The sequence below is a fragment of the Hippichthys cyanospilos genome, chromosome 1 (assembly GCF_059441005.1).
Source record: "Hippichthys cyanospilos isolate Australia breed blue-spotted pipefish chromosome 1, RoL_Hcya_1.0, whole genome shotgun sequence".
NCBI classification, from domain to species: domain Eukaryota; kingdom Metazoa; phylum Chordata; class Actinopteri; order Syngnathiformes; family Syngnathidae; genus Hippichthys; species Hippichthys cyanospilos.
In genome coordinates, this window is record NC_142369.1 from 4632983 (window position 1) to 4657958 (window position 24976).

Sequence of the window (24976 nt, forward strand, 5' to 3'; positions counted from 1 at the left end):
GCCAAATGAGAGCCGCTAGCGCTCCTGACCTGAGATGACGCCCACGTGCGCCCAGTGGAAGAAGCGCAGCACGGTGAAGAGGACCTCGCTGGGGCGAGGGACGGGCGGCAGGTTGGGCCAATCGGCATCCAGGCAGCCGGGAGAGGCCAGCCCCACCTCCCAGTGTTGAGCCAATAGGGAGGCGGCGTGGCAAAGTGCGGGATTAAAGGGGCCCACGTAGGCGTGGCCGTAACCCTCCATGTCGGCGAGTTCTGTTAAAGCTTCACACAACAATGTTTTTTTGGACACTGTGCTAAAAAAAAAAAAAAAAAAAAAAAAAGACAAATTTGCAGGGCCCCCCTGGAGGGGGGGGGGCATTGTGATACCATTGGGGCACACCCCAGGGAAAGGGCTTTGTTTTTGCCATATGAAGTGTAATTGCAATACAATAATGATTGGCATGATTTTTTTTCAGGCAGTTTGATGCACTTTTTTAGTTTTGTTAGTTTTAGACTAACCTGTAAAACCTGTAACCTGTATACACGCAGTGAAAAGTAGTTGGAAAGTTAACTTATAATGCTTTTCTTCTATTGATAATGTTAGAAAGGATACAGTTTTAGGTATACAAATTCAATTGTCATAGAAAATCTTATTATCTATCTATAATCGAATTTATTGTCAAGTGTGGGGGCGCGGAAGGTTTTCCCTTTCCTGAGGCAGGGGGGGTTATTTGCAAAAAATAATTGAGAAGCATCGACATATAACATGAACTTTGAAGACGTAGCGCACGGTAGACAAGGATAGCGCTATATGGTGGATGGCCAATACCACACCTCGTCACTATCTGGCCGCCCAACACCTAGGGGTAAATTTTGGCTTGTGCACAAATTAATCATATTATGTGGCGGGATAGGATGAGATCTCGTACAACAAGATTAGAAAGCCATAAGACACAGGTATCAAACTCAAGTAGTTCAGTACTTCAGTTACCCTACAATAGAAACAGAACACCGTAATATAACTGTAACACGAATACAAAGCCAGCTAAGAGGTTTAACCCCAGGCTATAATACAATATGATCTTTATTAACCCGCATCTGAGGCAATGCAGGTGGGACGAAAGTGCAATTAGTAATCATGTCCGCTGAATGGCATTATCAAGCTTTACATAATAGTCAGTTGGTGGATGTCCGTTCTCATTCAAAACTGCCTGCCCTACAGCTATTGAAGATGCTTTCGTTAACATTTGTCTAAATTTGTCTAAATTTCATCTGTCATATACACTACAAGTAAAACAAAGTTTGCTAAGGTTTAACTGACCGAAAGAACGTCTTTAATTAAGGGAATTAAAATGTTCCTGGCCAAGAGCCAATCAGAGAAAGAATGTAAATTTGTTTTGCAGCCATTGGTTACTTGAAAGAATGACCGCCTTGCAGTGGAAACACATCCCATAATGCCCTTATCAGCAAACAATTGCTTTAAACATATTTAAGTCAACTTTATTTATAAAGCACATTTAAAAACAACCTCAAAGGGCTGACCAAAGTGCTGCACAATTACTAAACTACAAAAAGAGTTATCAAGCACAAATATAATAGTAAAAAAGTAATGTAGTAGTAAAAAGGTAACAAGTAGCGAGCAGAATTTGTAACTAGGCTGGAAGGAGCCTTCAGAAGGGGAAGGCCCCTGTCCGCTCTCCTCGCGACAAAAAAGGCCCTTGTCTTCTCTCTGCTTTTTTGCTCAGTAAATGTTCTAGGTTGCCCGAGTCTAATCAAATATGATGGCGCTTTTTTCTCCTTCTCAGCAAATGGGCCGCTGCGTTTTGGACAGTTTGTAATCGGTGGAGTGCTGACTGGCTGAGACAAACATACAAAGACTTACAACAGTCCAGGCGTGCTGTAACATTATTGTGGATACGTTTTTGGATGGGCGGAAAAACTTCTGTCTGAGAGGTAGGATTGAAGCCATTTCAGAACAGCATTATTATTGCCCACGCAAGCGGGACAGGAGAATTTTTACGATCTACTGTATGAAAAGCGGCTGTCAGATCCAGAAGGATCAGCAGAATTACCGGAGTCAACTGCTTAAAAGCATAGTAACACTAAAAAAAATCTCTCAACGCTTAATTCTAAATATTACTTTGGGTTGGCAAAATTGTGTACAGCAGTGGTTCTCAAATGGGGCAACATGAAGGAACTTCATAGGGTACTCCAGATTTGAAATAAAACAACAACAAACATGTAAAAATCCTTTAAGAGAAATTATTGAATTAGTTAAGTGTTCCAGGAAATATAAGTTCATAAAACACACTGTTCAGGAATTTATTCAATTTCATTGTTTTTCAAAGCCAGATTTTTTCTCCCATAATAGAATGGTTCAACCCTACTTGTCATGTGCCACCTCTCGTTACCTGTCAAGGCAACGATTTTTTTTTTTTTCTGTGAACACATCTCTACTATGATCCCGAAAGTTGAACATTTTTCTGTGGACAAGTATTGATTCAGAATGAATCCCCAAACTGCATGCTTTATATTTAGTATTTTTCTGTGGACAAATACTTATTTATATATTTTTTCAGAAGAGGTCTGACACTTTATACTGATTATTTTTTTGTGGAAAAATATTTATTAATAATGAAGTTATTTCTTGTTGATAACAGATTTCTTCGATGATCCACAAGAAGACACTTCTGGTTGATTATTTTTTTTTATGACCCAATATCAATGAAATAAAAGGTTCAAAATTTTACTAAACCAGACACTGAGAGCATGTGTTCAGTTTTTTTTTGGTTTGTTTTTATTTTGTTTGCTTTGCACTGGTTTGGGGGCACTTGGCTGAAAAGATATTTCTCAGAGGGTACGCCACTGAAAAAAGGTTGAGAACCACCGGTGTACGGTTTGAGCTTTGGTTTATGAAACCAGGATTAAGAAAGGGAGCAACTCCAAATAAATCTCTGATAAAGTCAGCTATGTTATAGCTGGGAATGACAAGTAGCGAATTGAGTTTCTTCACTCAACTGAACTGCTTGGTGGCGCTGTAAAGTGACGTATGTCACATTGACTGCAGACTGATTGCAGCTTGAGCTATAAATAGCTTGTGATACAGCAAGATAGCAAATAAAGACTTCCCCATTAGGGCACGCATGAGACGAAGGCAGATTTACCTTTGGAAGTGGAACATTCCTCATCCAGTAGTTTGACATCATACCAATATCCTCGGCTGAGGCCGGCATCCAGCCGCAACCTGGAGAGCGCCAAGTTGGCCGCCGCCGCAGGCAAGGCCCTGGAGAACATGGGATCGCAGGACCAGGGACCGATCAGGGCCAACTTGAAGGTGGCGCTCCAAACCTGCGCCACGCTCAGCCACCACAAGCACAGCCCCAGCGAGCGCCTGCCCGCCGACATCCTCACTCTGCAACCAAGGCGAAGAACCCCAAAAGTCCCCATTTAACACAAAAAACTACATTTGTGTGTGTGTGTTTGTGTGGGTGTGCAAGTGCGCAGGTAATCCAGGTCTCAGGGATATTTTTACTTGGCAGCTTTACAGGATTAAACACCTCCACCGAGCAGTCAGGCAGGCAGCGAATGTCACACTCAAGGATTGATGATGTCGCAAAAGTTGTTTCTTCAAAAATTAATACAGCGTTCCCTTCTTTAGAACAGGGGTTACCTTCCTAGAAATACCTGCAGTAACTGCATTCCATGAGATTTTTTTTTTGGGGGGGGGGGGGCTTTCATTCTCAGTTCATTTTTAGTTTGTTTTGTTCGTTATAAAAAAATACATCAAATTGCCTTTTTTTGTTTGCTTCAATTTAGGAAAAGTTTTGAATGGCAGTAACTGAGACAGACACGGGCCAAAATTGACATCTGCAGGGTATAACTCTCGACATCCCGTTTGCAAGCAGTTGCAAAGGACAGCATATTTAAAGAAGACATGTTTTGACAATATACGCAACATTTTAGCGTCCTATTGTTTTCTGTATGTCTTCCCTTTAAAACCACAAATCAAAAACATCTAAAAGTTGGGTCAACATTTTCTCCAGGGTTTAAAATCCCCAAAAAGGACCTTTATTCATTTATTTATTTTTGCTTTTCAAACCTTTTTAGTCTCACTCAAAAGAAAAAAAAATAGAAAGAAATTAGCACGGTAAACTCACCATAGACAGAAAAATCCAGAAAAAGAGCTTGTGTTTTGTTTATTTGTTTTTTTCCAATAGTCTGACTTAAATGCAAGAAAAATAGTAACGTAAAACTACGATAGAAAAAAAATTGTGGATATAAAAGAATCTTTTTTTTTCCTTTTGTTCCATTTTTAGTTTATTTTGTAAGAAAAAAAATCATAAAAAACTTTTATTTTGATTAAAGAAAATAAAAAGACAAAGACAATAGCAAGAAAAAAGCAAAGGTAAACTTGCACTAAAAACTGTTTTGATCCTGGAGGAAAATCCACCCAAAAGCTTATGCTTGTGTGTATGTTTTTTTTGGTTTTTTTTTGCTTTTGTTCTCTATTTGTAGTTTGTTTCTTTTGCTTAAAAATAATACATATAATCTTTTTTGAAGAGAAACAGCAAGTATTGACATAAATTAATTGTATTTATTGTATTCATTTTTGCGATTTTTCTAAATATTTTTAACTTTTTTATACATGTATGAATGTGTAAAACATAAATATATGAAATATATTTATGAAACATTTATGTATAAAATATTGTATATTGTTTATACTTTTTATTTTTATTATTTATTATCATTATTATTATTATATTTATTTATCATATACTTATTGTTTTAGTTTGTTTCTTTTGCAAATATGTATAAATAAATACAATCATAATTTGATATTTTGCGACCTTACGATTAAAGGAAGTAAGAAAACTAGCTAGATAAACGTGCAATAGAAAATGTTACAGTCATTAATTAACTCTTGTGCACACACTTTGCAAACTATACACATTGGATTTCAACCACTTCAACCACTCAAATTGTTGATTGGCATCACTTCATATGTACGTTATTAACACCCCAAAAAAAAATTTTGAAAACTACTATGGTCTGTCTTTGTAACCAGTGATGTGATGATGACAGTTTAAGACATAGCTTTTAACTGGTCTCTACCACCACCTACTGTCTTGAGGTGAAACAAAAGTCAAGAAAGAATCATTTGTTTGCTGACAAAGTTCGACCGCTGGATGTTGCAAAAAAAAAAAATCGCGGGATAATCAATGTCGTAAATCCTATTTAAATGCATCTCAAAAATGTAATGATAATGGTTTTGTATGGTCCAAAATTTGGACAATGGTTATTTGTGTACACAAAATCTCCCACGTCCAGCTGCAATCACGTAGACATGTCAGAACCATTGCATTTTAAAATTTTACACGTTTTAATCATCTGCTGGAAATTTCAGCACTCTAGTGTTTTTGCCAATTGATTCTTTTAAGATACAAAAAAAAAAAAAAAATCACAGGAATTTCCATAATAAGGGTTAAAAACCGCAATAACTGAAGAACACTATAAAGCCATAAAAAGAACTCTACAAGCTTTTTCCCTGGACTTCCATGGGATTAAAAAAAACAACAACAACAACAACAACAACAACAAAAAGCTAGACATTACCTTTGTCTCCGAGCTTCATTTGTCCAGAGAAACGGCGTTCAAAGTGACGCTGAGTCAGGCGGCCAGCACCACAAAGAGGCTTTGGCTTTAATCTCGTTTAGCTTCAGGTGACATCTAATGAGAGCCTGATGTCAGGTGAGCTGGCCATCAAACATCAACACATTCAGTGCATGGTCTTGGCCAGCAGACATTTCTTTTTCCGGTACCCGTGTAACTTGACTTTTTTTTGGCAACTTTTTCCCGTTTGAAATCCCACTTTTTCTTTCGACCTGCACGGATGACAACGAGCATGAAAACAGCTAACAGTGTTAGCATTATCCAAGCAAAATATTGCATGTTTGCCATGAGATTTCTTTTTTTTGGATGACATCACTAACTACACGAATAAGGGTCATTTTCTCAGTTGTGAGTTGCTAGCATTTAGCGCTTCTTTTGTGGCTCTTTTTACTTTTTTAGCAAAAGTATGGGAAGGTTAGCAAGCTCAAAAGGACAATTTATATAGTCATTTTCAGCAGTTACAAAAAACATATACAGTATTTTCCTGTACAGTTGAGGTATTTTTAAGCCTATAAGCCGCAATTTTTTTTCTCATGACTTGAGCCCTGCGGCTTATAGTCCAATGCGTCTTGTCTGTGTTTTTTGTTGTTGTTTTAAAGAACCATCGCATGTGCTATAGACCAATCACGGCTCACCTCCCGTGTGCCATTGGCAAGCTGAGTTATGATTGGTCATTGAGTATATGTGATGTCATGTTAACACCCGGGTGTCCGGGGATTTTTCACTAACCTTGCCTGATCATCACCCACTTCGAATGGGTCATAACATCCTCAAATATAAAAATATTTTTACTTTCAAAAAATGTCCAGTAACATCAGCCCTAGCCATACATTTGGATATTTAAATATTTATATTCAAAGGCCGTTTTGTTACAGAGAATTTTCATTCACAGCTATAGCAGATCTAACGTTATGCGTGCATGAAGTAAAATGCTTCCTTGCAGCAAAATAAACACTTTCCTTGCAACATTTAGTTCTTGGATCAAACCCTTTTGTCAACTCCAAGTCCCACAATGCATAGCAAGAACTTTGCATTATGGGAGTCAGGCTAAGCCACTCAATGAAGTCATTGAAAGACTTGGAAATGTCATAGGTTGTCCGCTAGTGCCTCCCCGGTGGTTTTGGGGTGTAAACGCTAAATTTTCTATTACTTTATACGTGAGTTGCCATTGAAACGATGAATGCAAAAATTGGGGGGAATTCAGAATAAAACCTCAGGTTTTCAATATGTCCAAAATGGACAATATTTCCAATTTTGAATAGCAATAAATGAGCCCGACATGGGCTAAAGTTGACATCCGCAGGGTGTACCGCTCGACCTCCCGTTTGTAAGCATTTGGAAAGGACGGCATATTGAAAGTCCACGTTTTGACGATCTATGCAATATTTTAGTCTCCTAGTGTACGCGTAGTATTTTTTAATGCTTTTCCTTCGATATCAGACATCAAAAACGTCTAAAAGCCCGAGTTGGGTCAAAATTTTCCCCAGGGGTTAAAGACACAGCAAAAGACAAAATGGCCACACCAAGATTGCTGAAAAATAGTAGATTAGGCTGATTCATCTTTCATTCACGATCGGACGAATGAAAGCACATTGGACAAAGTACTGCATTGTAAAGATCCTTTTTGCGCGTGCTTCAAAACTGACGTGGGAATCTTGGCAAGCGTTTGGACCGGGAGCCGACTTTCACTGCTCGAGGCGGCGCTTGGCCATTGAGAGGCAATCTACTAATCCAGATCTGGATTAGTTTGACCGTCCCAGCTGGTCTGCGGCCAGGAATAGAGACGGGATTAGCCTGGCCGGGCAGGCTCTGCGAGAGCAAGATAAGCGCAGCACTCCTATATAGGGGCAAACGTGAAATGCGGGCAAAAAGAAAACAAACTCTTCAATCACTTCCACTGCCTTTAATCGCTTCACTGTGCCATGACACACACACACACACACACGTAATTTACTGCTGAGCAACCTCAAATAACTCAAGACAAGGCGCATTCCATTCCAAGGTTCAGTGGGAAATCTTCATGTTTCTGAATCCCGAGTTGTCCCTAAAATATATATATATATATATATATATATATATATATATATACATACAGTGTATATACAGTGCCCAGCGTTAATGAGTACACCCCCTCTGAAAAGTAGCATTTTATATAATATTTAAATGAAAATAAAACAAATACTCCCAAAATATTCACAGATGAAGTTTATTATAACACCTGAACAGATAACTGAAACAAAAAAGTTTAATATAACTTAGATGACTTAGATTTTTTAGTTTAACAGAAATGAGGGTGGCGCAGAAATGAGTACACCCCACAACAAAAGTGCTAAATTCAGAACATTCAGTACTTTGTATGTCCTCCGTAATTTGCAATGACAGCTCCAAGTCTCCTGGGCATAGAATGGACAAGTTGGGAACATTTGGCAACATCAATCTTTTTCCATTCTTCTACTATGATCTCTGAATTTCAGAGATTGGAGGTTGGATGGAGAGTGACACTCAAGCTGTCTCTTCAGAATTCCCCACAGATGCTCAATTGGGTTGAGATCAGGTGACATACTTGGCCATGGAATCACTGTCACCTTCTTGCTTTTCAGAAAGGCTGCAGTGGCTTTAGATGTATGCTCGGGGTCATTGTCGTGTTGGAATAGGGGACGACGACCGAGGGCATGAAGGGATGGAAGCATCTTAGTGTTCAGTATGTGGCAGTACATTGCTGAATTCATGCAGCTCCCCAACACCAGCAGCACTCATGCAGCCCCACACAAGGACACTACCACCACCACGTTTCACTGTGGGCACCATGCACTTTTCTTTGTATTCTTCACCCTTGCGACGCCAGACAGTTTTGAAGCCATCGGTTCCAAAGAGATTGATTTTGGTCTCATCACTCCACAGTATAGAGTCCCAGTAGCGCTCATCTTTCATGAAATGGGCCATAGCAAACTCTAGACGGGCATTCTTGCGGCGGGGCTTTAGGAGAGGCTTCCTCCGAGGACGACATGCATGCATGCCATTCCTCTGCACTGTCCGGCGTATTAGGTCACGAGACAAAGGCACTCCAATTACACTTTGTACTTCCACAGATAAGTAAGTCCCTTGTACTTGCATGCCGGTTTTCTTCAACCTTTCTCATCACTAGACGTTCCTGCCGTGGTGTTAACTTTCGTGGTCGACCTGGACGTCTCTGTGCAATGGTTGGAGTTCCAGCTTTCTTAAACTTTTGAATTACTTTTGCAACTGTATTCTTACTAATAAGTAAGGCTTTACTTATGGTCTTGTAGCCTCTACCTTTCTGGTGTGCAGAAATTATTTTCTGGCGCAGATCTGGTGTCAGTTCTCTTCCATGTGGTGCCATTGTGGACAGCAGGGGTGGTTTGCTTCAGGTGACACCCTTTTGTAGCCAACTGCCTAATGAACACCTGTGTGATGACTAATTAGACTCACCTGTTGTCGAATGGTTAATCAATTAAACATTAGGAGCCTAAATTGTAGCTTTGATCAGAGAACTACAGTGGGGTGTACTCCTTTTTGCACCACAGAAATTGAACTAAAACTGAGAAATATATCATCTGAGTTATATTATTTAACTGTCTTATGAGTCAAATCTTCAACAGTTGCTGTATGAAACTTAACTTATGCACATTTTGTAAATACCATTTATTTTCAATGATATATTGTGAAAAGTATAACTTTTTAAAGGGGGTGTACTCATTAACGCTGGGCACTGTATATATATATTTCTTTATTATTATTTTTTAAATAAGGTAACTTGCTACCTGAGACTGTCATTGTGCGTCTTGTACTCCATGACGAAGCTGGCGGGGAGGTTGAGCACTCGTCTCAATGTGTCTCTGATTCTGGACGTTGTGCTCTGATCGTTGGACGTCCTGTTCCATACAGAAAGAAAGTCTTCCTGAAACACACACACACACACTTGGCTCATCATGCATGCTGATTATCACGTGTGTTCATGTGTGCGGAAACGACTGCACACTAGAGTTTGCCTTCGCTAGCTAGCTTTAGCTAAATAGGTCAATGTAAACAAGGACTGCTGACAACATAAAATGCACCTTTCAACCAGGATTGTGCAAAAACAGAATCCCAAACTAGAACTTACCTTTGCACCAAATTTTACCTACCAAACCAGTATATGAATGATAATTTATATTTTTCTGCATTGTAAATTTGAGAAACCGTCCTGTTTTTCTTTTAAATAAATAGTAGTGTCGAAAGAATTACTAGGCCGGCCGACTACGGCCTTTCAAACATCAGCCAAATGACCGATATTTGCTAATTATTTAAACTTTTTAATTTGATGTACTCCCGCAATTTATAGCAGTTGTATACAAGTACCTCAGGTGTCATTTACTGGTGTATTATATATATATATATATATATATATATATATATATATATATATATATATATATATATATGGTTTAAACCCCTTAGCTGGCTTTGTTTTCATGTTACATTTATATTACTGTGTTGTGCTTCAATTGCAGCGTAACTGTTGAACCACAGACATGGTGTTAACTTTAAGTGTAAGTACTAAAACAGAAAACATCATTTGTAGGAGCGCAGAGAGAAGTAGAGCAGCGCCTGACGAATGATGGACCAGAAAAAAAAAATTGTGAAATGGAACCTTCAAGTGTTGGCAGAAGGTTGGGCAAAAAATACACCAGAGGACCAACAATTTAAATTTCGTATGGCTTGAAAAAATGACGGGCAAATGATGACGGAAAGGAGGCGGTTCTCTTACGAATGTCGGACCAGCAAGTTTCCCACCTCTTCTAAATTGTAAATTCAACATAGTCCCATGTATTTCAATAGAAACTCTCCCAAATTGTGGCAATGGTGTCCCACCTGGAAGCGTATGGACACGACAGCGCCACATATTTCCTCGCCCACCATGAACTGCTCGCCCACCATGGCCAGAATGACGTTCTCCCAGAAGCGGCTTGCCAGGCCTTTGCGAAGCTGGATGATCCATTTGCCACCGTTGCGATTGCACTCATCCTGAAAGCAGGACAAAGACGCCGGGCGCCATCAAGCCCGCCCGCAGACAAGAGCGTTGGAGCGTAGGCGTGAGCCCTCCTCACCTCCCACATGGGTTTGATGCCCTCCTTGAACAGGAGGAAATCGCTAGGTCCACCCAGGTCTCCCGGGCGCACCAGATGACTGTAGAATTTCCAGAACTGCTCCACCTTGCGTTAGAATTAGAGATGAAGAACACAGCTTGTGTAAAAGTGTCCTTGGCAAAGGCTTTTCGCCTTTTCAGACCAAAGCGCCCTGAAGCGTCCTCGCCATATTTGCATTTTTTTTCTTTCTCGAGCTAGGGTTGGGGGCGTAAAGTGAATTTATTTAGTGGGAGGCCTAAGCTTGTCTGTCTGGTTAGGGTTAGGTTAATTTGAAGACTGCCGTCATTTACGAGCTCATTTCAGCTATGCTATGGATTGTCTAGATTTGAATTTTACCATTTTATCACCAATGGGGAAAGGGGGGGGCTGTTTTTTGCTACCAAAGTGTGGAAGGAATGAAGCAGTGAAACAAGGAAGGAGATAAAGGAGAGGAAGGAAGCAAGGAATAAAGGAAGGAAAAATGAGAAAAAGGAGAGGAAGGAAGGAAGCAATGAAGGAAGAAAGAAGGAAAGAAGCAAGGAAGAAAGCAGTGAAGGAAGGAGAGAAAGGAGAGGAAGGAAATGAGAGAAAAGGAGAAGAAGAGAGGGCGGGAGGAAGGAAGGAAGCGGCGAAGAAAGGAATGAGGGAAAAAGAAGGAAGATATGTGAAGAAAGAAAGGAGAAAGAAGAAAGCAGTGAAGGAAGCAATGAGAAAAAAGGAGAGAAAAAAGGAACGATAGCATGTGAAGACAGGAAGAAGGAAGCCGTAGAAGGAGTGAAAAAGGAGAGATGAAAAAGGAAAAAAGGAAAGTAAAGGAAAGAAGGAGTGAAAGGAGGGGAAGGAAGGAGCAGGGAATGAGGGAAAAGGTGAAAGGAAGGAAGGAAAGAAAGTAAAGGAAGGAAGCAAGGAAAGAAGCAGTGAAGGAAGGAATGAGAGAAAAGGAGAGAAAAAAGATAGAATGCAAAGGAAGGAAGGAGAAAAGGAGAGGGAGGAAGGAAGGAAGCAATGGAGGGGAAAAAGAAAGGAATGAAGGGGAGGGGAAGGACAAAGAAGAGAAGGAAGAAAGGAATGAAGGAAGGAAGGAAGGAAGGAAGGAAGGAAGGAAGGAAGGAAGGAAGGAAGGAAGGAAGGAAGGAAGGAAGGAAGGAAGGAAAGAGGAGGAAGGATGGAAGGAAGAAATGAAGGGGAAAGGATGTGAAGAAATGAAGGAAAGAAGGAAGGAAGGAAGGAAGAAATGAAGGAAAGAAGGAAGGAAGGAAGGAAGGAAGGAAGGAAGGAAGGAAGGAAGGAAGGAAGGAAGGAAGGAAGGAAGGAAAGAGAAACAACTCGCAAATTTGGGATTTAAGCCAGAAACTTGAAGTGATGATGAGCAATTTGCTAGCGACGAGCAAATGATGTGGTGGGCCGGATCTGGCCCCCGGGCCTTGACCGTGACACCGGTGCCTTCGCTTCACAAACGTGTTATTGTTGGTGTTTAATGCATGGTCTAAATGAGACAAGCGTTTTCCTCATAACCGGAACTCCAGAGTCACCAGCAGCTTTGCTCTTTTGTGCGCGTACCGATGCCACGGTGCCGATCCGTCGAATGTTTTGTTCGTAATTCCGCGTGCTCATAGGACGCCTCGACGTTCTTCGGAAGTACCAGAAGGTGTAGTTGTACTGGAGAGGATGTTCCCCAGCCGCCGGACTCACCGTCTGCGCACAGACGCGATAGGTAGAAAAAGCCGGCTGGTCCAGAGGTGCCGCTTGGCGGGGACCTCACCTTGCCACGGATGTTGGCGACTTCCCTGTTGTCATGGCGACATCTGGTTTCTTCCAAATCTTCACCTGGACTACAAATTCAAACATGGATCGTTACTGTTTATATTGTTTCAACTAACAGGGCCTAACCCATGTACTCAGTGTTATTTAAAAAAAAAAAAACTCATCTGTGGAGGGAAGGGGCGGAGTTATTGATGACAAGTGGTGGCCAGCGCCACCCCTTATCAAGCGCTGGCCACGCCCACACCCAGGGAAAGTTTTTTGACATACTGATACTGATTCACTGCGGAAATATATTGATAATACGTGTGCTAGATTTCACTTAATACTATGTATTGAAGGTGTTTGCTGATAAGTTTCACTTCTCTGCCATGTTTGTATCATTATTATTACTATAATTATAAAATCGTGATGGGACAAAATGCCAGGGCCTGTAACCTAATCTTTGGAAGTGGGAACTTTTTAACTAACTTTTTTAACTACAGTATACCCGGAAATAAAATGAATAAATCAATAAATAATCCTAGTAGTCCTTATTGTACTCAAGTATTATTACTTCAATATCTGGGATTTAATATCGGGACTATTAATTCATTCAATGCAAAGAGACGTATTTTCATGTTTTTTAAGAGTTTGGACATTAATTCCTAGATACTTATGTATCACATTATTAACACTTAAGTATCTTGAAACCAACATACTTAATGTACTTGTATTGATGTATTGATTACATATTTAGTGCCTGGGATTGAACGTCCAGACACTTAACTCATTCACTACCAAGGACGTATTTTCACATTTTTTAAGAGTCCGAACATTCATTCTCAGATACTTAGGTATCGATTTAATACGTAAGTATCTTAAATATGAATGTAACTAATATACTTAAGTGTCTGGGATTTAATATCCGGACTCATAACTCATTTGATGCCAGGGACGTAATTTCACCTTTTTTAAGGGTCCTTCATTCCCAAATACTTGAGTAATATCGAAGGAAGTACAGTATTTTGAAATTGATGTCCTTAGTGTATTTAAGTATTTAATACCGGACGCTTCACTCATTCAATGCCAGGGGCATATTTTGGCGTTTTTTTAAGAGTTTAACACACAGCAAACAAACTAAAAAAAATTTTTTGCAACGCTCCTGGAGTAGAGTGAACAGCACATATTTATTTTCGGAATAGAACAACAAAGTGTACTATTTATATTAAATTATTTCGTTCCAACCGATTTTTACCAAGCAGTGTGATTAGCATCCTTTCGGGCGATTTGTTTGGTTTATTATTGTGTATCATTTTAAAATGATTATGCTGGATACGTGTGATACAGACTTTCGTTTTTAAATATGGCCAAAAAAACGTAGTAGCAAGTCGACAAATAACGAGTACGTTTATAATAAAAATAATATTTTTCAAACTCAATAATTGCTTCGGTCAATTTTGAATTGAAAACGAATGCAGTTGTGTGCCTTTTCAGTAAGCTAACAGTGGCTAATATTTCAGAATCGTTTCATCATCTAGATCAAAGATTGGGATGTCCTACCAGTCTAGCGAGTCCATTGTTTATCAGACAAAATATCTTCAACCGACGAAGTTTAGTTACGTCCTTCTGTTTTTCAATTTTTTAAGTTTATTTACACTCTTGACTCTCATCTTCACAGCTTGCAAAATTCATGTAGTGGTCCTCCAACGCGCCTGCGCACAAAAGAGCGGAAGTTGTCTAACGCTACGGTGCCCGAGAACGGACATTCGAAAGTTCAAATACATCGAACATTTTTTAAAAAATGGTAATTAAATGTGAGTGGCAGAATACATTAAACAGTTGAGACGGACGCATACACAAAATCGTTAAAACAGACGGACGAAGGGGCAAAATCCTTGTGTTTTTAATCACGTGGTAATGTTCAGACAGGACAACCCAAGTCACATGACATCATACAACATCTCGATTGGCTGCACACGAACTAAGGTGATCGGAATAAAGAAGACTTGTAAGGAAAGTACACAAAAGTCAATGAGACACACTTCAACAAAATGTAAAAATTGTATAGAAAAAAACATCCTTGTGACAACAGAGTGACTGTGGCTGCCAACAAACCCAACATTAGACCTGCAATTTGGGACTTTTTGTAGGCAATTATTTTATTTTTGAAAAACAAAATGAAACAAAACCTCCAAATGCTATTGGGGAAGGGGAGGGGGTCTTTTTTTTTTCTCCTGCAAAGGTACCAATCTCTACAAACAGTCATTTTTCATGAATAAATTCATATTTCTTTCCAAGACATGATATGACAGTCAAAATGTAATGAGCGATAGAAGTCCTATACAATTTCATCATCATACTATTACACAGTTTATTCTAAAAGGCCCATTAAAAAAAACATGACTTTTATCCTGTATATCAAATTTACCTGATAAGCCACAATTTCTATCAGAGCTTTTTCATGGCCTAGCATTACGGTAAGGTGGGGTCATTGGCTTCTGTTTGTTTTTTTGTTTTTTTTTTAACGTTTCATCTTTGCTTATATTTAAATGTGCACTTATTTGAGGAATGATATGAAGTTTTATTTTGTGGCAAATGATTTCCAGCAATAAGTTTGTGCATTAGGACCCCAAGATTGAGAACCACTCAAATAGATGACAAGAAATGCCAGTTGAGGTTCCAAGACATAGAATGAATAAATAAATAAATACATAAACAAATAAATACATGTGATGCGTTTTTACAAATGCAGGCTTATGTCGCTAAGATCAGGTTCAAAATATTGACTTTTATTTACCAGCCAAAAGGTTCAAATTGTAAAAAAAGAATGAGAAATTGATGCAATTGAAGTGCTGGGAAATACGGGAGTTATGAATGTTGGTAAATGATTATTTACTAGATGAAAGTCATCGATTACTTCAGGCATTCAAGTGCTAAAGTCATTGATTACTTGTGTACTTCATACCTACTCAAGTCCCTGTAGTAATTGATTACTTTTATGTTTAAAGGACTCAATTACTTTAACCAATTAAGTCCTACAGTAATCCATTACTACAGGTAATATGATCTAAAAGTACTAAAGTGATTAATTACTGAGGCATTCAAGTAATAAAGTAATTGATTACAGGTAGTATTCTGGTACTAATTATCTACTTCAGTACATAAACACCTATCCTACTTTTTAGTTTAAATTAATCAATTGATTTAAGCATTCAAGTGTTAAGGTAATTGATTTTTTGTCCCTAAAGTAATTTTTGACTTTTCTGTTTACAGGAAGCAATTAGTTAAGGCAAATAAGCACAAAATTAATCCAGAATTTCAGGTAATTAGATCTAAATTATTCAACTACTATAGACATTCAATTCCTAAAGTAATTGATTACTGAGACATTCAAGAATTAAACTACTACTTTAGTACTGTAATAGCCGTTCGATTACCTAAAATAATTGTTTACTTTCTAGGTTAAATTAATCGATTATTTTAGTCACTCAATTGCTATAGTAACTGATTACTCTTGTACTTAAATATCTACTAGGTACTTGCGTATGTATTAAAGTACCAAAGTAAATAATTATTGCGGCATTCAAATATTAAAGCAATTGATTACTTTAGGCAATTCTAGTACTAATTAACTACTTTAGTACGCAAGTGCCTAAAGTAATTGTTTATTTTCTAGTTTAAAGAAATCAATTACTTTAGGCATTCAAGTACTAAAGTCATTAAATACTTTAGCACTGAAATAGGTACTTTCTTGTTTAAAAGAATCACATTTTTTGTAATTCCTAATCAAGTACCAAAAGTAATTGTTTACTTTCTTGTTTAAAGTATTTACTATAATACACAAGTGCTTTAAAAATATGGAAAAGATCCAAATATGTACCCGGGTTTGAATGCCAGGGCTCATAAAAAAAAAAAAAAAAACATGTCTTTGGTATTTAATGAGTTAATACTGTATATGAATATGTCAATTTTTATTTTTGGAGACATGAGCCTGATTTTGTAAAAAAAATTAACAAATAATTAAATGAACAGCACGCTTGAGGTCAGGTAAGGTGCAGCGTGACTGCGGTGGGTGTACGTCAAATGGAGCCGGGGGACGGTGGGCTGCGATTGGTTTGCGTGTGAAGCGGGATAAAAGTCAGGAGCGCGGCGTGGTGAGGTTTTGCGCTACTTGTTGTCGATGCGCAGCTTGAAGGAGACGCGTCCGGCGAACTTGTCGCGCTCGCTGCCGGGGGCCAGCGTGTTGGAGGTGATTTTGCACTCCACGTCGATGTCGGTGTTCTGCGAGGCGTTCAGGAACTTGACGGCCACCAGCGGCTGAGTGTAGTTCACCTGGCGCACACCAAAGCACAACGTGAAGCATGATGTTGCTCCTTCTCAAATATTGTGGCGGGGCCATGCCATGGGGGGGTTTACCCCAAGGAAAAGGCTTTCTTTTTGCCATTTGACGTGCGATTGCAATAAAATAGGGACTGGCATCTTTTTTTTTTCGTTATTTCATGTACTTTGATGCTATTTTTTCAGTTTTGGACTAACCTGTAACCTGTATAAAGGCTGTCAAAAAGAGGTAGTAATCAGTGCAATCTATAGTAACACACATATATAGCAGATATTATCAATTTCTTGCAGTGGTAGTTGGTTAATTGAGGAGAAATTGTACAACGCAAGCTACCTTGTTTATAGTGGGCCCAGCACTGGCTTGTTATGTTTGCAAAAGTTGTTAAATGCCACTAGAATTTGTAGATAGAAGTATAATGAACTGCTGGAATGCTATTTCATCTTATTGCGACCATTGTGATCACCCGCTGCCATCTTTTTCGAAAGCGCAAAGATGCATTGTCACAGCGGGAGTGAATGGCTTGATAAACAACAAACCAGAAGGAAGACAACCAGCCTTTTCTTGCGAGGAGAGTGGACAGAAACTTGCATTTCATATACATACACCCCATCCGCTCCTCATTTATTCATTTGGGATAGCCCGAGTTACAAAACCATTGCTGCCCTTAACCCTTTCAGTGCCAAGCGGTATCGGAAAAGGCTCACTCTAGAGTGCCAAATATATTTAGCATTTTCACTCATCTTTCAAGGCCCACAGAATATTGTGTGCCATGCTATTTCCATGTAAACATGGGTGCTATTATATAAATGATTGATCTCCATTCCCTATTAGAATTACGAGTATGGAATGTACGTGTTGTACATATGTATGAAAACACTACCATACATTGCTAAACCTACTGCCATTTTTTTTAAATGCTGTGATGTTTGTATTGGTCTCACCTGAGCTTTCTTCCCATAGTACGGGTAATACATGAGATTGAAGGTCCCATTGGGAGGATAATACGCCAGAGGTCCAATCTTATCGCTGTCCTCCCTCTGCACCCACACACAAGCCATTTGACTGCTCAAACAGGACACAAGCAATCGGAAAGCATTTTGCCTGCCATTTGCCATCTACGCGCTATTCCAACTTTAACCCTTGTGTACACACTTTGCAAGCGATACACATTGCGTCCTTTTTCCTAATTTTGTAAATGTTTTTAAAGGCGTAATAATTAAAGCTATTTATGTTTTTTTTCCCTCAACCACTCAAATTGTTCAAATTGTTCACTCAAAATCACTTCTATCCATACATATGTAGGTTACATTTATTAAAACGTGCAAAAAATGTGAAAATTGGTATGGACTGACTCTTTAAGACATGGCCATTAGCTGGTCTCTACCGCCACCTACAGTCTTGAGGTGAAACCAAAGAATTTTATGTTTGTTGACTTGGCTTGACTGCCACTCAACGGAATGTTGAAAAAAATCACAGGGAAATCAATGTCATGAATCCCATAAAAATGTATAAATGTCATTTTAAAAAAAATTGTCATTAGAATGGTTTTATATGGTCCAAAATTTGGACAATGATTATTTTTTGTACACAAAATCTCGCACATCCAGCTTCAATCACATGGAAATGTCAGAATCATTGCATTTTGAAATTTTACATGTTTAAATCATCTGCTGAAAATTCAACACCCTGGTGTTTTTTTATTCTTTTATCATAAAAAAACATCTAAGGGATTTCCATCATTTCTAACATGTGCTACAAGGGTTAAGGCTTCTTGCTTCCGTTGAGCTTACCAACGGCTCTTCTGCCGCTTTGAACGACTGCGCAAAAGAGGACAGACACAACGTGTACACAAAGACAGTCACGTGCATGCAGACAGACAGACAGACAGACAGATGTGCAGACAGACAGGCTTACTTTGGCTGCGCAGGTGACGAAAGGAGACTGGCCGTCCTTCCCCGGGAACATCCCGATCACCTGAATGCAAAAAAGACAGCACGGCGGCTCGTCAAAAATACTCGCTCGTGCTGGCCATTGTATCTTAAAAGTGTACTGTGTTATGCAGTATTTCGATACAGCAAAGGCGTATTGCCATACGTATTTCCATATAAAGTGGACCGCCGCCATATTTTTTTCCAGTATTTTCAAGTGTTATGATAAAGGAGAGTGTAAAACCGTCTGGTACTAAAAGAATTAATTACAGACAAAATATTCATGTTTTAATTCTAAAAATGGATAAGTAAGTGGACTCCCCTGTTAAATGGATCAATGTAGTAACGGTTAAATGGCTCAAAAGGTCACTGTTCACAAAATTTACAAAAAGTTTTTTTTTTCTTTCTTTATAAATAGACGTTCCCACTTTGAGTGACGCGATTGAAAAATCGCGGTTTATTATTGGCAAAGCTACTGCTGAGGGGCAAAGAAGGCTCGAGAGCTCCCTCTAGCGGTTTGCTTGAGTCTGCACGCCAAAGCAAGGCCAAGGACCGGGAAGGTTCCAGCCTACCCTGTTTAGTTTGATCAGCACGCAAGGCTGCCCTTGGCTGTAACCGTAGAAACGGTCGGGAAAGCCGGAGCACTCTTCCAGCACGGACCGGTTGAACTGGCACGAGCGCTTGGGATTATTCCGGACCTGAAGACACACAGGTGAGACGGACGCAGACAGCCAGGAGGGAGACGGAAGGTCTGACCTCTCCGCTGTCCTCCTGGATGAAGTACTGGTCCGGAGGACAGGCGTCGTTCATCTGGACCTGCTGGCTGTCGTCGTATGCTGCCGACACACACACACACACACACACACACACACACACACACACACACACACACACACACGCACCATTGTTTGAAACCCTAATTTAAAACCATAAACTCATCTGGAACTTTTCTTCTTTGAAAACCTGATTCCAAATCCCAAACCTAGTTTGAAAGCTTACTTCTAACCGTAAATCTTAGTTTGAAACCCTAATACTAGTTCAAAACCTCAACCCGGGTTTGAAACGCTACTTTGAAAGCCTAGTCCTTGTTTAAAACCTGAACCCGGGTTTGAAACGCAACTTTGAAAGCCTAGTCCTTGTTTAAAGCCCTACTTTGACATACAAAGTCTAGTTTGAAACCCGACGTTTAAACCCTGAACCTAGTTTGAAACCCTCCCTTGAAACAAAATGCCTGCTTTGAAACCCTATCCATAGTTTGAAACCCTACTTTGAACCCCAATGCCTCATTTGAAAGCCCACTTTGAAACCCTAAAACCAGTCTGAAACCCTACTTTGAAACCCCAACTCTAGTTTAAAACCCTACTTTGAAATACAAACGCATTTGAAACCTTACTTTCAAACCCTAAATCAAATCTGAAACTCTACCTTGAAACCCAATTTGCGGTTTGAAACACTACTTTGAAACCTTATCTGCAAACCAAAGCCGAGATTGAACCCCTACATTGAAAACCGAAGGCTGGGTTGAAACCCTAGTTTGAAACCCAAAACCTGGTTGACAACCCCTCCTTTAAAGCCCTACACGAAGCCGTAACCCTGGTTTGAATGTGTCTAAAACCTTAACTCCAGTGTGATACCAATTTGAAACCCTAACTCCAGTTTGAAAACCTAATTCATAGTCCTACACCCAGTTTGAAACCTACCTGTAAACAATTAGTTTGAAGCCCTACCCTGAACTCCAAATCCAGTTTTGGAATGTTAACCCTTTTTTTTAAATTTACTTTAACAACCCCCTTGTTTTAAACCCTATTGTGTAACATTAACCCTTGATTAAAAACATACCTTGAAACCCTAACCCTAGTTTGAACCCCTAATTTGATAGCCATTTTTGGAACCTCATCTTTGAAACCCTACCTTAAAACCCAATTTCTGGTTTGAAAACCTACTTCGAACCCCAACACCTAGACAGAAACCCCACATTGAAAACCAAAGCCAAGTTTGAAACCCTACTTTGAAACCCAATCCGATCCAACTTCAAAACCTTACTTTGAAACCCTAACCCAAGCATGAAGCCTTCCTACCAAACCAAACCCCTGGTTTGAAATTCAATTGTGTAAAATTAACCCTTGATTAAAAGCACACCTTGAAACCCTAGCCCTAGTTTGAAACCCTACTTTGAACCCCAAAGCCTGGTTTGAAACCCTACTTTGAAACCCAATACGACCCTAGTTGAAAACGTTACTGTAAACACTAATGCGAGTATGAAGCCCTACCTTGAAACCCAACCCCTAGTTTGAAACCCTATTTGGTTCAAATTGACGCTTAGTTAAAATATACCTTGAAACCCTAACCATAGTTTGAAACTTTCATTTCATACACTAGTCGTTAATACTTTGAAACTCAAACCCTACTTTAAAGAGCTGCTTTAGTTTGAACCCCTATTATGTAATGTTAACCTTCGTTTAAAAACGTGCTAGCCATGATTGGAAACCCTAACCCTAGTTTGAAACCTTACTTCTGAACCCTATCGATGGCTTGCCGAACTAAAATGGAACCCTGTTTTCAGCGCGGGCTTCTTACGGGTCAAAAAGGAGTCGAGGTTCTGCACGAAGCCTTCCCAGCTTTTGCTCTCAGCCAGCGAGTAGGTGAGTTCCAGCTGATCGCCCTTGGGACGAATCATCATCCCTGAAAGAGGGCAAGGGGGTCAGCTGGGGTCGGGCCCCCGGCGCCGGGCGCCCCCGGCCTACCTGGCGTGACCAGCCGGTCCTGCCACGTGGGCTTGTAGTCGTCCAGCGTCAGCAGCATGATGTACATGGTCAGCGTGAACATCCCGGCCAGGAACAGGTAGAAGACCAGGTAGAAAAGCAGGATCAGACCTGGGAGGGGGGAGCACACTCGTGATTTTGGGGCCAAGGGGGCGCGCTCCCCTCCCCCGTCACGCTCTCAATATCCATAAGCTTCTTGTGTGGATAAGCCCCGCCCCCTGCCGATGACCCAATTCAGAATGAATAGAGGGGGAGGGTGCCGGGCCGCGCATCTTGTATTTTTTGTTGTTGTTTTTTCACTTATTGACACGGCAAATACAGAAAGTCAGAAAATCCTCCCAACACGGAATGACCTCCTGCAGCCTCCGGTTCTAGAAGCACAAAAGTGAAAGGGTGTTCAAGAGGAGCGGAAAGTCGGTAAAAGTGTTGCCACGTGCCCAAGATTAACGCGATTCAACTAACGGGATTGACGCCATCCTTGCACTGATCTCACTCGGGTCCATGCCCGGAAAGTAAAAGGATTTTATTCTCACTTTTGTCCAAAACGTTGAAGTTCCTTGACTTGAATGTTTTCTCTTTTTTTACTTTTACATAAATGCATACTCATACACACTCAAAGTCACAAAAATGACCTCAATCAAAAACTTGATCATTTGAGGGCCTGCATTATTACTTTTTAAATGGAAGGGCCACTTTGAATTTCTTTGCCTTGAATTTATGAATCCACGCACTGCAATTGACATCTTGAAACGTCAAAGGTCCGATTTTACTGAAAGCATAAGTTCAAGCCATACACACTAAAAGTCACAAAAATGACTGTCAGCAAAAATTTGATTTGAGGGCCCCATATTAAGAAAAAAAAAGAAAAATGGAAGGGCCACTTCTGAGTTACTTGACCTAAATTTATGAATCAATTCCCCAAATTGGACAGAAGATCCATTATTTTAACTGAATTCATCAATTCAAGCCATACACTCACAAAGTCACAAAAGTGACTTCCATCAAAAACTTCATTGCTTGAGTACCCCATATTAAAAAAAAAAAAAAAAAGAACGGAAGGGCAACTTTCTTAGACTTGATTTCATGAATCCATCCACCAAAATCGACAGCTAAAGACGCCAAAGATTTATTTTTACTTTGCTGGGATGAATGCATAGATTCAAAAGAATGCATCTATACTGCCTTTAAGAGGCGGGGCCTGGTGGGATGACACGCGAGTGTCTGCACGTGAGCCGTGGTTAACATCAGCTCCAGTGTGAATGTGCTAACTGCTCTCCAGGCATTTTGTTTCCATTTAAAATGCTGTCAAGTGGCATTCGACGGTGCTCACAGCGGTTATTTGAGAGACACACACTTGAAGAAGACTTGTCCTCGGAGGTATGGAAAACATTTCAACAGATTACAATCCACTCAACTGCGTCCTGGCAAATAATCCTGATTAAAGTACGCACACACACCCACATAGACTCCCCCCCCCCCCCCCCCCCCCCCACCGCGAGATGCGTTTGTTCATCTGTGTGTGTGTGTGTCCTTCAGCTTCCATCAAGGCCACCGCATTGGTGCATGCTGGGATATATGACATCATCACAGGAAGGTTATGCAAAGAGTGGATGTCCTTATGTTTTATGCGAGTGTGCGCGCTGCAAAAAATAAGGTAACGCGAGAGCCACTAGGGGGCAGCATCCACATCGGACATTAAAAAAAAAAAAAAAAAGAACATGACATCGAGCACCACGCATCCACGACTCAATTTCTCCAAATGAAAATTACATTGGCGAAATGACGGAAGATGACAGGTCAAGCATCACTTTTTTTTTTTTTTTTTTTTTTTTGGGGGGGGGGGGGGGGGGGGTGGCTGCGCGCGTGCACGCGCGCGCGCGACTTACCCCAGCTGGCCGCGGTTCGACCCAGCAGCTCGTGCGTGCGCGGGTTCCAGAAGAACTCCCGCCACTCGCCCGAGCCCTTGCTCTCCTCCTGCTTGGCGGCGGACATGATGAAGAGGAGGAAGAGGATGAAGGCCTGGCGAGAGAGAGGCGAACGACGATGAAGATGGCGATGGCGAGGGCGAGGGGAGGAAGATGCTGCGCCGCGCAGAGGACGAGCGGATGGCGTCACTTGCGGCGCACCTCCCCGCGTGACGTCACGCGCGCGTCTCTACGCGCCTGCGCCCCGCGCTTCGTCACGCATGGGTTATTTGCTCCATTACCCCCACCAGCCGCGGTGACTGTAAACAAGATTATTTTCTTTAAATTAAAAAAAGCATATCTAAAATTTGTGTTCAACATTGTTAACTTTTTACAGGGTTTATACAGTTGCGTTTGAATAGTGCTTAAGAATATGAATATATATATATATATATATATATATATATATATATATATATATATATATATATATATATATATATATATATATATGAATCCACATAAAATGGAAACATTTGAAACTACTGTAATTGATACTGCAAAAAAGATTATATCAACAAAATAATTAAAAAAATATAAAGTATAAAATGACGAAACAACGTTTTTTGGTTTGCAATTTTGGAGAGTACAGGTGGATAATTTCATTTTTAACCCGTGTGTCCAGGGATTTTTACTATCAACCAATTTTGGATGAATTTGAAAGGGTGACATCGTCAAATATAAATATATATATTCACCTTCAATCCCTCAAAATGTTCGGTGGCATCTGCCCTATCCCTGCAAATATATTTTTTTTTCACCCACTTTGTGTACAAAAACTAAATATGCGATAATAGCAAAAGGAACTATGCTGAATATTTATGAAATTGAAAAAGGAATATTTCATATGCCATAATTACAGTATTACAACTTTTGAAGACTTTTGCATTATGGGAGTCCAGGCTAGGCCAATCGTGGAAGTCATTGAAAAGGTTACAGATGTCATAAGTTGGCTGCTAGCGCCACCCGGTGGTTTTGGGGTGCCAGCACAAAAAATTCTATTGCGCCCTTTAATGAGTTGCCGTTGAAAAGATTAATGCAAAAATCAGGGGAAATGAATGATAAAACATTGGGCTTACAATATGTCCAAAATTGACAATATTTCCAATTTCGAATAGCAGTAAATGAGCCCGACATGGGCTCAATTTGACACCTAATGGGTGTATCTCTGGATCTCACATTCCGGCGCTTTTCAAAAAACGGCAAATGTATAGGAATGGTACCACTAAGATCAAATGGCATCCCAGCGGTTCATTAAGCTTCTATCTACAGATTCTACTGGCTACTAGCAACGTTAGAAACACAAGTCAGTGCTGGTCCCACTGTCAACAAGGGAGCTTGCGTTGTCCAATTTGTCCTCAACTAACCATCTCGCACTGCGGTAATATATCGAGAATATGAGCTATATGTGTGTTACTATAGATTACACTGGTTACCATCTACTTGAGGCATTTGGTTTTATT

At 40.1% G+C, this 24976-nt stretch overlaps 3 protein-coding genes across 9 annotated transcripts in view; all 3 read right to left on the reverse strand.

Moving 5' to 3' along the window:
- The window catches only part of LOC148428697 (retinal guanylyl cyclase 2-like), a 20606-nt gene extending 14880 nt beyond the window's left edge, over positions 1-5726 (reverse strand). For all 3 annotated transcript variants that reach the window (XR_015866205.1, XR_015866203.1, XM_088420028.1), the window contains exons 1-3: positions 5595-5726; positions 3143-3390; positions 30-260 (exon numbers count right to left, since the gene is read on the reverse strand). Coding sequence is in view for 1 of the 3 variants with exons in the window: in XM_088420028.1 (XP_088276154.1) it covers positions 30-260; positions 3143-3383 (472 nt within the window). In the remaining 2 variants the exon portion in view is untranslated. The remainder of the gene's footprint in view (positions 1-29; positions 261-3142; positions 3391-5594) is intronic.
- On the reverse strand, positions 5640-14247 carry LOC148428698 (eukaryotic translation initiation factor 4E type 2-like). 4 transcript variants are annotated; one of them, XM_088420101.1, is made up of 7 exons: positions 14081-14247; positions 12540-12609; positions 12338-12472; positions 10760-10864; positions 10524-10676; positions 9434-9570; positions 5640-5863 (listed from the first exon to the last, which is right to left on the reverse strand). In XM_088420101.1, exons 1-7 carry the CDS (start codon positions 14095-14097, stop codon positions 5758-5760), a joined length of 723 nt encoding a protein of 240 aa, XP_088276227.1. In that variant the 5' UTR covers positions 14098-14247; the 3' UTR covers positions 5640-5757. The 4 variants fall into 4 exon arrangements, with proteins under 4 accessions (XP_088276227.1, XP_088276252.1, XP_088276244.1 ...); XM_088420126.1 differs by having other exon boundaries at positions 5718-5863; positions 9434-9544; XM_088420118.1 differs by lacking the exon at positions 5640-5863 and adding an exon at positions 7540-7695 and having other exon boundaries at positions 9434-9544.
- A 154-nt stretch (positions 14248-14401) lies between these two features.
- On the reverse strand, positions 14402-23679 carry atp1b2a (ATPase Na+/K+ transporting subunit beta 2a). 2 transcript variants are annotated; one of them, XM_088420089.1, is made up of 9 exons: positions 23436-23679; positions 21532-21660; positions 21365-21469; positions 19544-19623; positions 19360-19485; positions 18774-18833; positions 18650-18676; positions 17801-17896; positions 14402-16852 (listed from the first exon to the last, which is right to left on the reverse strand). In XM_088420089.1, exons 1-9 carry the CDS (start codon positions 23539-23541, stop codon positions 16688-16690), a joined length of 894 nt encoding a protein of 297 aa, XP_088276215.1. In that variant the 5' UTR covers positions 23542-23679; the 3' UTR covers positions 14402-16687. The 2 variants fall into 2 exon arrangements, with proteins under 2 accessions (XP_088276215.1, XP_088276206.1); XM_088420080.1 differs by lacking the exon at positions 18650-18676.
- Between the last annotated feature and the right edge of the window lie 1297 nt (positions 23680-24976).

What these genes read in the sequence shown, in the direction of transcription:
- LOC148428698 (XM_088420101.1), bottom strand. An exon ending in TCGCCAACATCCGTGGCAAG is followed by an intron (nt 12,473 to 12,539) that starts GTGAGGTCCCCG and finishes GTCTGTGCGCAG; the next exon opens with ACGGTGAGTCCGGCGGCTGG. An exon ending in GCATCAAACCCATGTGGGAG is followed by an intron (nt 10,677 to 10,759) that starts GTGAGGAGGGCT and finishes TCCTGCTTTCAG; the next exon opens with GATGAGTGCAATCGCAACGG.
- atp1b2a (XM_088420089.1), bottom strand. Translation starts at nt 23,541, where the DNA reads ATGTCCGCCGCCAAGCAGGAGGAGAGCAAGGGCTCGGGCGAGTGGCGG. An exon ending in TCGTCACCTGCGCAGCCAAA is followed by an intron (nt 18,677 to 18,773) that starts GTAAGCCTGTCT and finishes TCTTTTGCGCAG; the next exon opens with TCGTTCAAAGCGGCAGAAGA. An exon ending in ACTATGGGAAGAAAGCTCAG is followed by an intron (nt 16,853 to 17,800) that starts GTGAGACCAATA and finishes GGTGTGCGCCAG; the next exon opens with GTGAACTACACTCAGCCGCT.